This window comes from Radiomyces spectabilis (assembly GCF_025331425.1).
Source record: "Radiomyces spectabilis strain NRRL 2753 chromosome Unknown BYT42scaffold_1, whole genome shotgun sequence".
NCBI classification, from domain to species: Eukaryota; Fungi; Mucoromycota; class Mucoromycetes; order Mucorales; family Radiomycetaceae; genus Radiomyces; species Radiomyces spectabilis.
The window spans coordinates 1,429,180-1,441,921 of NW_026251926.1; the positions used below are offsets into that span (position 1 = coordinate 1,429,180).

Below are 12,742 nucleotides of genomic sequence, written 5' to 3' on the forward strand. Positions count from 1 at the left end.
CTGTTCTTTTGGTTTTTTTTGAAATGGCGGATCTACATTGGCTGCCGGTCAAAACAAGAATTGAAGATGCGCAAGCCAATGAAAATATGTTTCGACAACAACGCACAATTCTGTACCGGAAACTAATGAAACGAAGAGCGTCAACATGCACTTATTCGTTGCTGATGCGGCCTGTTGTGGATGTTCCGGTCGGCATTTAAAATATTGGTCCGGAGTTGGCTGTCCGGCATGCGGCCCGGAATTTGCGAATGTAAATTTTAGCTTAAATCGAATTGATCGTGCATTGTGAATAAATCGACTCTTCTTTGAGATCTATTTTTTTGGGGGCCTTACGTTTATTTCGTGCTGACAGCAGACTTATTGACGACCCTATTTCTAACATTATATCGACTTTGACTGTCACGGAAATATACTTGGATTGCAGTATCAGAACGGCAATAAGGAGTATTATCAGAACGGTACTGATCGTATATTTTTGCGGGAAGGCGGAAACCGTGCAACGACCTTCACTGTTTTATTTTACCTTGATCATATCTGTACCGCGGGCTTTATCGCTTACCACTCATTCCCCGATCCCTATTTTCGTTCTTCTTTAATCGCCAGCCACATACCCGTATCATTGCTTTTATGAATAATGACGGCTTCCCATTGGCTGGTGCTAAAAAAACCACGCTGAAAATTGCTCTCGATATTTAAAAATACAGCTGTTCAATCTTCTGGGTGCTTTTTTAGCAGCAGCCAATAAGAAGCCGTCATTATTCATAGAAGCAACGAATAAGTGCATGTTGACATTCTTCGTTTCATTAGTTACCGGTACAGAATTGTGCGTTGTTGTCGACTACAGTGATTTTTAGAAGACGACAACAATCGCTCGGTGGTCTTTTTTATGGCAGCAACCAATGGGTCTTCGCGAATCCATCACTGCTAGCATCGATAGCGAGCAAGCCAGCCGATCAACCACCACACCATCTAAGAGTACGGACAATACTGGAGGGTGACAGGGTGAAAACGCATAAAACAAGAAAGCGACAGGAACAAAAAGGTGTTTAGTGCTTTCACAGGACAGGAATAAGACAAGACAGGACAAGACAAGAGATTACAGCTGCCACATTGCTGTCGCTTGCCCTCCCCCAATCCTGCGACGCTCTGCCCCAAAAAGCATCGCAACAACACAAGTTCCACTTCTGAAACGAAGGAAACTACGCCTTCCGTTCCCACGATCAAAAAAGAAAATCAGCCTGCAGGTTACGGACCCCGCCGTGTCAACAGCAACTTGCTGGACCGGCTACTGGTCAACCAACCAGATTCAAGTGCTTCAGGATCATCGACCGACAACTCTGCTCAGGCCAACTTGTCTTCTATAAATTCTCACAGTGATGGATCTCCGTCACTTAATGTAGCTCGCCGTTCTAGCGACTCTCCCAACTAATCAAGGCACTCTGATTTCACTCAACACGCAACTGAAGGAAGCGACGTCTGACGGCGCTTCCACTGTATTGTATAGATAGGGCTTACATATGCCACTACAGAAGAATTACCTCGGTTGAAGCAGATTAGAGACACAAAGTATTGACACATCATTTGTATATTAAATCCCGATCCCGATATATATTCTTTACCGCAAGATATTGTCGAGATGATCTCTTTCGAGAATAAAACAGTTTCACCGTACTCAAGTCTCAACCAATATACAACACACTGTTCCTGTGACAATTCTTAACCTAGATACCAGCAAATATAATGCTAATAAAGATGAAGATTACATTCCCAGTCACGACGGTGCTGATACCATCATGGATGAGGATGAGGGTGAGGAAGCCTCGTCCATCCACCCTTCTTCTACCCCACACTCTCAATAATGAGTCTACTTATTGGGTCTCTCGATTGCCGCTGTCTCTGCAAAGGAGTAGCTAAATCACACAATCCTTATTCGTGCATTCCTACGTGAAGAAGCTCTCGATCTCGTAGCCTTACAAGGTACTATGCTTCCCAACTCGGATGACGAAAACCGCGTATCCCTGCAATTACAAGCTTGGAACTTGATCACATAATTCCTGCACAAGATTGTCCGCGCAATACTTCCTCCGGTGACTCTGGTGACCCTGGTGACTCTGGGCTGGGAATCCGCCCTATCTCGTCCACTTCTCCTTCGCCTGGCCACTGCAACCCCACAGTACTTCGATCATCGCCACATTCAGTGCACCAGCCCGATGACTGCGTGGCCGCTTCACCACAAGACCTCGAGACTCTCCGTGTGGCTACTCTCTGTCAGCGATAGAACTTTCCGATCTCTCTCCAATAGCACAGCAACGCTTGAGTGCCAAGCCGCTCTATTTAACGGTCACCAACGTTGCTGACCTTCCTGCTCGATTCGCTTTCCTGGCCTGGGCCCACGATCATCCTATCCTCTTTTCCGACTTTCAGGTGCCGATCTCGCTAATTTTTTTCATTTATTCACAGCACTGGGCACGATCAACTGAGTACGATCAAAGTCTGGAGGGAGGCGGTACCTCTTCTTCATCAGCAACCATACTCTCTAGTTATTTGACACTCGCGTCAATGATTTGATAACATCACTTGCTTCCGCGGCGCTACCGCTCCCCATCCATCGCCCGTCTATTGATTTGAGCAATACCTTGCGCTATTTGAGTGGTATATCTTTAAACACACATTGCACTCTATCTCAGCCGCAACCCAAGATTCTCTTCTTGATTACCATGGCTACCTTCCTACGATCCTCCGAACTCCAACATATTTCGTTGACGTCCACTAAAATATCTTCCGGCAATATTCTCACCTTTGTAGTGGTCACACCTAAAGAGCGCAGAAAGGGGCACTGGATCATCAAACCATTCCTCGTCCATCCGCACCACGACGCCACCCTTTGTCCCGTACGCGCCTTTCAACAACTGCAACATTACCACTAGCTTAACGTCGACTTTCGGATACCTTGTTTATCAACTTTTATCAACTTTTATCACCCCAATAAACCAGTCTATGTAGCCAACAATCAGTTGTTGACTCCGGAAACTCATTCGCCTATCTACCTCCGAACGCTAAGTCACTATACGATCTATCGCTTCGGCCCTGACCGCCGCCGAGGCATCGCTCTGGATGACGTTGTTAAGCTTGGCAACTGGACTTCTCCCTCCACGTTCCAACCTCATGATCGTCGCAATTTGCACTCTGAGGAAGCATTTATCCTCTCTTCTCCTATCATCTCAAGTCTAAAAGTAAAGTATAGAAACCTCTGAAAGGACAGCTTGTGACAACAAAAACCGCTATTTTTCGTTTCTTCGGGAAAATGACGGCTTCTCATTGGCCGTCGCCACAGATAAAAACCAGAAGTACAGGGTGCGAAGGCAACAAACAACATGGTGTTTTTGGAACATGAAGGATGTCACCCAAGAACATAACCTTTTTCGTTAGGATTACACTTTTCTTTTATTTTTGATACGTAAGTATTTTTTGTGAACCAGTTGCTGTTTTTCCAGTGGTGGTAAGCACTCCAAATGCTAACGTGTATTGAAGCAGCTTTTTCAGCAGCCATCACTGAAACAAGCTTGCCAGTTCTTTTCATCATTGCTGATTTCTTCCAGCTATTGTTCAATAAATTGCCAGTTTCTAATATCCTCGTCTGGCAATTGCGGTGACGGGTCTCTTGTATCGCAGGCAGAGCAAGTGGCAGACTCTGGCAAGGGGATGATGCTGATGCTGATGAGTCGATGCACTGGCGCTTGCATGTTCTCAACATGGCCATTCCTTCCTTTTAAATAATCGATCGTCCTCTTTTTTGTGTTGGCATCGTCAGTGTCTTCGCCCAGCATGCCAATGGCCTTGTCCTACCGTGATTCTGCATCATCGATTACACGTAGCAAGTAGCTAATACGTGATCAGCCGTAACTTGATAATTGAAGATCCGTTCCGCGATGCAGTACAACTGCTTAATCGTCGGGTCATTATGGTGGGCGTGTTCGGCCAATGATTGTTTTTGTTCACCGAAGAATGAGCAAAGCGCAACAACCGGGTCCAACAGTGTTTTATCCATACGCGCTTTTTCAAGAAATTGAAAGGAACATTTATCTGCCCACGGATAGCACGGCGACTTGCGAAAAAGAGGCTTTGATTTGAGCTTCGTTGCTTATCGTCCAGAGCAGACAAGAGGGACAAAGCAGAATCATCGTCGGGCCTAGCCGACGCTCCCGACACCACATATGGCCAGAAGAAGAAATGTCATCCATTTGGTCGAGGGCGATCAACATCAACCGAAAACTGTTGAACGCTTGCCGGTGTTCCCCCTGGAAAGCATTCACAAACGTTTTGGCGTCCCGCAGCTGACCACGTCGGGCACAAGTGCCCAACTGCAAAAAGTCGGCACGCCATGAACTGCCAAACCACAAAATCCGACCATCGTTCACGCCGCATTGGCGGCAAGTTGCGAAAATAACGGAAAACGCCCATTGTCAGGCGCAGTGTCGCATCTGAATGACCAAGACCGGCGGCTGCATTCATGTATGGCAATCACCAGAACGATCGGTGCCACGCCATACTCGGTCGCAATTTCCTCCCAGTAACGGGAAACACAGTACAAGAAGTTGTTATCGACAACATCTTGCACCTCGCACCTCGATGAGGACGCGTGGCAGGTTTTTGAGCTGTCGGCGGCATAACAACATTGTACTTCAATCCATATGGCCATTCAGTAGATCTTGTTCAATATTCGTCAATGGTGCCTTGTCCTAATCCGAACGATGGGAAGAACCAGAACCAGAACCAGTGAGTATACACTGAATTCTAATAGTGCCGAGAAGAAAATCAAAATTAGAAAAACTAAATAATGATATGCAATTTTTAAACATTAAAGATGATATATATGATATTTTTTAACTCACCAACGATTACTCCGATAAGTATATTTTCTTCGCTTCTTCGCACTGCAACACAAGCTTGCTCCTCAGGTCTGTTCCCGGACGGTTGGCGAAGGATGAAGGAAATCAAATATACGGTGTCGACAATGACCTTCTTGGTACTTGCACGAGAAGCACACCTTGGTCAAAGTACCGCCATCTAATCGAACCCCTTCTCGTCGACCTTGGTCCAAGTGAGCTTGCGGTGCACCTGCTCGTCAATCCAGTCGGAAAGCTGCATAGAGATGGGTCTCAAGAGTTCACACCCCTTGACCTTGATGGGCGTACGAAGGGAGCGGACAAAGTTGTAAACTAACTCCCGGTCTTGAGGCATGTTGGCTTCCTGTACTTTAAGAGGACTTCCCCTACTACTGGCGCTCCCTTTTGTTACCAGCATGATAGCTACCATCGTGCTCGTAGCCGCCACTCGACTGCGAAGAACCGCCGCATGAAGCCTTCCCTCGCTTGGATGTGAAGCGAGTTTCTATTTCTCTTCTTTTGACGGCGATCTACTACGGAAAACATGCTCGCCACCCTCCGGGCAGTCTGGAGGACCTGAGAACAGGGTCCGTCTCTGCCCCCCGGTGATCAGTGCACCGCGAGTCCACTTGGACCAAGGTCAAACACACCTTGATCAAGGTGTGTTTGTCCGTCCCAGTGGTAAGGTGTTGATATCAACACCTTGGCACTGTTTTTTCTTCCACGTTTCGTCAACCGTCTCGGAGCGAATCTTCAACGGTGACGTACCACTGAAAACATGTTCGCCGCGCACGGGACAGTCTGGAGGACTTGGGAACAGGGCCCGTCTCTGCGCATTGCAAGTCCACTTGGACCAAAGTCAAAGACACCTTGACCAAGGTGCGTTTCAGCACAAGTATCAAGAGGGTGTTGTCAACACCTTGTACGATTTTTTCGATTACCCTTGGCCAACCGATCCGTTCTTTTCCCGTTCCCCTTCACCAACCGTCCAGGAACGGATCGGTTCAGCAAGTTTTTCTCGGGACTATTAGAATTCAGTTTACTTTCACTGATTCTTCTCATGGTTTGGATTAGGACCCAACGCCATTGACGATTGCTGGCCATGATCGCATCACGATATAACGAGGCAGCAGTCATCCTGACGAGGACGTCGATAACTCAGACGCCAAAAAGCGAACTTTAGACTGGCTGCACGAAGTAATGACATACGTTCGAACATGCAAGCGGTAATGCATGAGCCCGACGTCACCTTCGCCGGAGGTTACATACAAAAACGACCATGAGTCGAACAACGCCAACGCAAGAAATTGGCAATACGTTCAAGCATACAAGGAAGGAGTTGATGACAAGATCAACTGGAAAGCTTGCTTTTATGGTGGCGCCGCCAAGGTTACTTCAGTAATTATTCAACATGTCAGCCTCAAGAGCGCTTACCACCAATGGAAAAAAAAAAAAAAAACTCATTGACTCAAAAGTAACGTTTTTATATCAAAAATAAAAGAGATTACCGTGGCCGAGTTAGTTAGTGACGTACAAACAACGGGGAGAATCTGTGAGACACCGAGTAAAGAGGAAAAAGTGTATCTTGTTTGACATAACAGAAAAAAAAGCCAGTTGAGCTGTCGAAAACAATGAAAATTGAAGGTGTCGAAAACAACCCTTTGGAAGATGACGGTTTTTCATTCATTGGCTGGATTACGCTTGACATCAAAGGCTCGCTGGCAAGTACACTGACAGCATGCGTGGCAAACATATAAAAGACATTCGCAAGGCAAATTACCTTATTTTTATATCAATGATCTTGATTCCATGGAATTAGGGCTCTCTTATAGTGCCTGCCTTTCAAGACTTATCCATCTTTGAAAGAGCGAGAATATACTACCTTAAATTAAGCAATTGTGTGAATGCCTAACTTTAAATCACTTAGCCTCAGACTAATAGATTGCAATGTTGTTTTACAACGTCAAACAAAGTAGTTCGCGATATTATTAATTCTGGAATGCTTGCTTTAACTTTTTCCTTACTTCGTCGCAGAACGACTGAAGGAAACTTTTTCGAACTTTCCAGAGGTAAGGCAGCTAAATATTCAGCGACTAGCAGGATGAGGTGTGAACTTTTTGTTTCCTTTCGCGCGACTGGATATAGAAATCCGGATCGTACAGTGAGGTAAAATAACTACATATCCAATGATCGCATCCATCATTTTTGACCAACGCAAAGGAGAATACTTCACTCTAGTTTATCGGTTTTTACCAAAAAAAAACCATATAACTGCATTCCTTCATTGGTAACCAGCTTTTGAACATATTATCTGCACGCGCTTTTGTTATCTTGTGAAGCCAGTTCCCACTGGGATATCCTGTGAATGGACTAACAAATATTTTCTAAAGTCCAGCAGATTGTCTAAAAACAGAAAGAAACATGACGTAAGAAAACACGCATTGGCCCGGTTTGATCGTATGGGATGAATTAGGTTTTCAATCCCAGCCAAGCAAAAAAAAAAATCACGCATAACTGGACTTTTTTTTAGACACCTTTACCCTCTATTGTTCTATCTTTTTCTATCATTCTTTTGTTACTTTCTCTCAATGTATTTCGATCATTCAACCGTAGGACTTCTTGTTCGTCCAGGAGTTTCTGTCCTTCAAAGAACGCTGTCGTTGGATGATTACCTCCAACTGCAGGCTTTGCTTCGGTACGAGCAAGCGCAACGTCAGCAGCAGTACCATCATCATCAGCCTCATCATCCGCATCACCACGCTGGTCACGCTCATTATAATCATCAGCACATGCACCCTTATGCATCGCCGGATTCATGGAGAGCAAGGCGCGAACAAGCCCGGCTGCAGCAAGCCATCGAGAATCTGAGACTTCTCAAAGAAAATTATCGACGGGAAAAATGCCGTCAAATTGAGCGATGTCTCGCAAATTATAGACAAAGGGCGCTTATCCGTGCCGTTCAACAGGAAGAAGAAGAACGGTTCTATCGCCAGTGTCTCGCTGCGGCCATTGAACGTCAGCGAGCCAATGCGTTTTGGCGGCAATACGTAGCCAATCGAGAAGCTACAGGTCAAAAACCCGCCGCCACGAATGCCGACTCGTCTGAGGAAGAAGATCCGGAATTCCTAGATTATCGTTCCCAACGTCTGGCTTCACTTCTTAAAACGGTCTTTGGGCAGGTCGATGATACACTGGTGACTGAACAGCAAGAACAAGACCAGCATGAACCGAAAGAAGAGGACAGCGAGGAAGAACAGCAGTCGTACGGCGATCTTTGGAATTACATTGCTGAGCAACAAGCCCAACGAGACGAAAACTCTGATGAATACGTTCCGGAAAATGAAACACCGCGATCCGCTTTCTTGGCCCCGGAGCATGAGCAGCTGAGAGACGAAAAGACATGCAACGAAACTGCTCCACAAACGGAAGTCCCGAAACAGGAAGCACCGGAAAAGGAAGAATCTCCGCGAGTCGAAGAAGAGGAAAGCGAGGAGGAACCAAAAGAGGATACAATTAAAGCATTACCGCCAGTGGATAGTCACGTCATGACCTTGAAAGATTTACTCAACGAATTGGTGGCTGTGCCCGTGAATGCTGAAGAAAGCGATGAACCCAAACCATCGGGTATTTGGGCCGCCGATGATCCTCACATCGTGGGTGGTCCCGAAGAAAAGGAAGAACCCAGCCCTTCCAAGCAACTCGATATTCCCGACTTTGCACCACAGCATGTTGTTACCGCCGCGGAACCCTCGCCGATGAAAGAAATCAGACAAGGAATCGCATCGCTTGAGGCTAAAGAAGCGGAAGAGCTTGAGAACGAAGCTCAACGTGTCCATGAAATTGCGGCTCAGCAGCGTCAAGACGACCAAGTGAGTCCTATCGAACCACTTACAAAAGAAAATCCACCAGCAAACGAGGAAGCAGACGAGCAAGAAAACGATGAACGTTTTGGTCAATTGAAAAAACTAAAGGAAGAGTTGGATGGTATCAGGGTGAAATACGAACACCAGTTATCGGGGGCTCCGCTTCAGTTCCAGAAATCGCATGGCACCTTGTTATTGACGGCCACGACGGCGAACAATCGAGCATTTTTGGGATGCGAGGACGAGATCATGCGATGTATGTTTAAATTGGACGCCGTGCAGTCCGAGGGGAACGAGAACATCCGACGTCAAAGAAGAGCGCTTGTCAAGGAAGCTGAAGCCATGCTTGAAACCCTGGATGAACACAAACAAGACGAATTGGAGAAAGCACGCCATCATGATCAGAGCCGTCGGTCTTCCGCCGTGCATGCGTGAAGAAACACACACACCGAAAAAAAAGGGGTGATCCTCAATAGAGTAAAAAAACCAAGCGAAAAGCACACCATCCACACATGCATATGTATATATATAAAAAAAATTTACGCACAATGACATGACTCGCTTGATTTCCAGAAAATCAAAAAAAAGGACTTAATATATTCCACATTTTTGGCCAATGAGACCAACTTTTTGTTATGTTTCTCTGGATAAAAAAAAACTGTTCCGCCGCTTAGTAATTTTTGTTGATTGATCCATGTTTACTCTCGCTTCGTTACCATATCCTATAGCCCATTTCCTTGGTTATCGCAAGCCTACATATAAGCCACGCATATTGCCATTATGGCGAGTGTGTCTCTGGTCATTCCTGGGAGCGTGGGTTGGCATCATAATCTTGGAAGTGGTGTTTGCATGTGGTGCCCAGTTCCAGATCCATAAAACGCCCGTCATTATTGGCAGTTTTGTAAGTCCATGAAATAAAACGGCATGATGAGATGCAATGGCCGACTCATTCCACCATTGGTATAGGGTGCATCGGCGGTGCTGTTGTATGGTGCGATTGATTCACCTTTGGGGCAACCGCGCAACGCCTTTTTTGGGCATTTTTTCGGTGCCTTGGTGGGCGTGATTATCTCTCAATTGTTTACCCAAGTACCCAAAGATTGGGTATCTGAGGGTCAAGAGCATGCTGTTATGTGGGTTGCCGGAGCCACAGCGATGGCATTGACGTTGGTTGTTATGCAAGTCACTAAGACGGTGCATCCGCCTGGGGGAGCCACAGCCCTGATTGCGGTGGTACAAGATACGGCGGTGGCCATGAAATGGTACTACATTGGCATTGTGGTGTTATCCATCTCATTGCAGATCTGTATTGCTACTCTTATCAATAATATCGATCGTCGTTACCCTATCTATTGGTGGTCACCCAAGAAATTTCCAATGACGTTCGATCCCACTACTGCTTCCACAGTGATACCCCGGCCTCACGAAGTGGCCAATAACGAAGAATTGGTGGTGGACGACAGCAGTTTGACAGAAGCCGAAAGAGGACAGATGGAGCCGAAAACCAGTAACATGCAAAGCCGGACCAGCTCATCGTCTACAGTCTTGCAACAGATTTACCAACCTTTGAATGAAGCCACCCGCCTCTTGTCAAAAAATCACTTCCATTACGTCATTTTGCCCGAAGATGCTCCCATCGTTCTTTCACCGACAACCGCTCAATTGCTCACCGATGAGGAACGAGCCTGCCTGGACCGTATCCACGCAAAGTTGAAGGCCGCTGAATCATAGACAGTGGTCGATCTGTTTTTGCTGAGCTGCCTTTACCTATTTATTCTTGCATTGTTCCGCTAATGCTGTCTGCACTTATTCCACAGCAAAACTGTTATTCACATCCCATTATCTTTATTTGCTTTTTAGAATTTTCATTTTATTCAGTGATGTACTTTTACATCGTTTTGCTTTCCCTGTCATCAAAATCAACAATAATCATCGGTTTATATTCTATTTATTTCTTTTCTCCTTGAAGGGTGACTACCACCTTTCTATCGCCGCCGTGATTGCGATGCTCACAAAGATAGATGCTACATCATACCATGTTAGCCATCACTCGCTTCCTCGATAAGTAACATGCTTCTAATTTACCCTTGCCATGTGCCTGTTGCCAGGCGACCGTTTGAAATGGGAATATTCAACGAAACACCGATAATGCCGGATTTCAAATGACCAGGCTGCAGAGCGATCCAAATTAGATAACCACCATAAAAAAACAACAACTCATGATGAGATATGCAAATTACCATATCATCTGGGCCTTCATCGGTATGAATATATGGAAAATCTTCAGGACAGATTTTATCAAGCGCCATATTCATATCGCGTCGCACATCAGGATCGCAGTTCTCATTGAGCATCAATGAGGCAGATGTATGTTGTACTAAAAACAATAACCCATGAGCATCGCCACGCTCACCCGATCCACGCAGCTCACCGTCAAAGTACCCAACTTACAGAAAATATTGGCCATGCCGACCTTGTAGTCGCGAATCTCGGGCACTTGTTTTACAATTTCGTCATGGACCAAATGGCAACCTAACAAGTCCGTATACGGCGCTTCAACAGTTGTATTCGTACATTGTTTGATTGTGGTAACCTACCTTTGCCACGTCTTTGCAATCGAATTTGGCGTTGGAACCAGCTCATTTCTTTGTTAGACCAATTACTTTGCAGAAGAAAAAAAAAACCAGAATGCGAGGAAAAAAATGGGACGCGGATGAATGATATGAACTGAGTGTCACAGTTTCCAAAATTGGAACACAAGTCCTGAAATGTTGTCTGTGCGGCTATTTCGTCACGTCCAAGCTTGAATTTTTTTAATTTAATTTTTTCGCCTAGCAGCACATCACATGCACCATAACATTGAAGCACGACGCATCGGTAAAAGCTCGTCGGAACGGATGTGATGGTTTATTTTGAGCCATAACAGCCAGAAGAGGCGATATTATCCAAAAATGTTCCTCAGCCGATATTCAACATGAAAACGTCCCGCTTGAACCCATCATCTACCATTTCCATGGAAATGATATAACCCAATCCCATATGAAAAAATTTTCTAAGGATATCTTCAGAGTAACTCTCTCTGTCTCTGAAGAATACGTACTGGATTGTCAAATTTTGTATTATTCATAGAAGACATATTGCGTATCAAAAATGGCCAGTCTTCAGCATAGAGAAATCAAATCAGGCTGCGTTAATTCAAAAATTGATGGGATCTTTCCGTTTTGGCGCACTGGCCTAGCTACCCGGAAAAACGATCGAATCACTGTATCTTTGTCCCTCAAACTCGTCCTGCCAACATCAAGTCCAAGGCTGCCTACCAGAAACTCTGTTACGGAAAGATTTCTTCAGCTTTGTTCATTATTTACGGAAACAATAGACCATCGACTAGCGGAATCAAACAGAAAATACGCAAGTGCTTCGCTGCTCAGAACGAAACGGCATACAAGGCATCATTTGCTTGATTTGATCTGCTACAATGAGTTCAGTGCTGTTTCTTATCCGCAACAAAATATCCTTGTTTGAGAGATTTTGTCAATGCATTGCTAAGAACTTTTTTGAATCGAAAGTTCGATCGAATTTGCTGTCTTACTCAGTAATTAGCAAATTCGGTAAACTCAATAATTTTTCCTTTTCAAGACCTGATCAAGCTCAGGAAATTGCATGATTCTCAAATATTTTCATGCAAACAAGCCGACAGGTCCAAGAAGGTATATCCGAAATTCTAATGCTTGTACTGTATATGCCTCCCCTGTGCTGCTCATGAACCAACGTTTGCTATCCCTACCTTAAAAAGCGGCACCATAATATACGCTGGGAATAAATGACGTAGCAGTAATAGAAGGTTTTATTTCATTGAATGCTTGCTTTAATGCAATTTACGGATCTCCTTGTGTGTGACCTTATTTTGCTCTGCACCCTCAAAGGAAACGGCAATGTCAAGGAAATACGAATGATCCCGCTGAAGAGTTGTTCGAGAAAACAACAAGGTTTCCG

General features: G+C 45.2%; 5 protein-coding genes across 5 annotated transcripts; 4 read left to right on the top strand and 1 right to left on the bottom strand.

Moving 5' to 3' along the window:
* Window positions 1–899: 899 nt before the first annotated feature.
* BYT42DRAFT_541990 (uncharacterized protein) lies at window positions 900–1,429 on the top strand (the record flags this gene model as incomplete). Its single annotated transcript, XM_051565586.1, has 2 exons — window positions 900–975; window positions 1,083–1,429. The coding sequence occupies 2 exons, from the start codon at window positions 900–902 to the stop codon at window positions 1,427–1,429; spliced, it is 423 nt and encodes a 140-aa protein (XP_051428315.1).
* Window positions 1,430–2,440: 1,011 nt separating this feature from the next.
* BYT42DRAFT_619967 (uncharacterized protein) lies at window positions 2,441–3,092 on the top strand. Its single transcript, XM_051572359.1, has one exon. The coding sequence runs from the start codon at window positions 2,718–2,720 to the stop codon at window positions 2,925–2,927; it is 210 nt and encodes a 69-aa protein (XP_051428316.1). The 5' UTR covers window positions 2,441–2,717; the 3' UTR covers window positions 2,928–3,092.
* Window positions 3,093–6,517: 3,425 nt separating this feature from the next.
* Window positions 6,518–9,184, top strand: BYT42DRAFT_541991 (uncharacterized protein; the record flags this gene model as incomplete). Its single annotated transcript, XM_051565587.1, has 3 exons — window positions 6,518–6,611; window positions 6,863–6,955; window positions 7,500–9,184. The coding sequence occupies 3 exons, from the start codon at window positions 6,518–6,520 to the stop codon at window positions 9,182–9,184; spliced, it is 1,872 nt and encodes a 623-aa protein (XP_051428317.1).
* A 406-nt stretch (window positions 9,185–9,590) lies between these two features.
* BYT42DRAFT_482819 (HPP family-domain-containing protein) lies at window positions 9,591–10,162 on the top strand (the record flags this gene model as incomplete). Its single annotated transcript, XM_051563709.1, has 2 exons — window positions 9,591–9,650; window positions 9,716–10,162. Coding segments are annotated over 2 exons (507 nt in total), but the record flags the coding sequence as incomplete, so codon positions are not given.
* Window positions 10,163–10,590: 428 nt separating this feature from the next.
* BYT42DRAFT_552229 (uncharacterized protein) lies at window positions 10,591–11,457 on the bottom strand. The gene is made up of 5 exons (XM_051566357.1): window positions 11,347–11,457; window positions 11,201–11,281; window positions 10,990–11,126; window positions 10,835–10,920; window positions 10,591–10,773 (listed from the first exon to the last, which is right to left on the bottom strand). The coding sequence occupies exons 1-5, from the start codon at window positions 11,390–11,392 to the stop codon at window positions 10,698–10,700; spliced, it is 426 nt and encodes a 141-aa protein (XP_051428319.1). The 5' UTR covers window positions 11,393–11,457; the 3' UTR covers window positions 10,591–10,697.
* Between the last annotated feature and the right edge of the window lie 1,285 nt (window positions 11,458–12,742).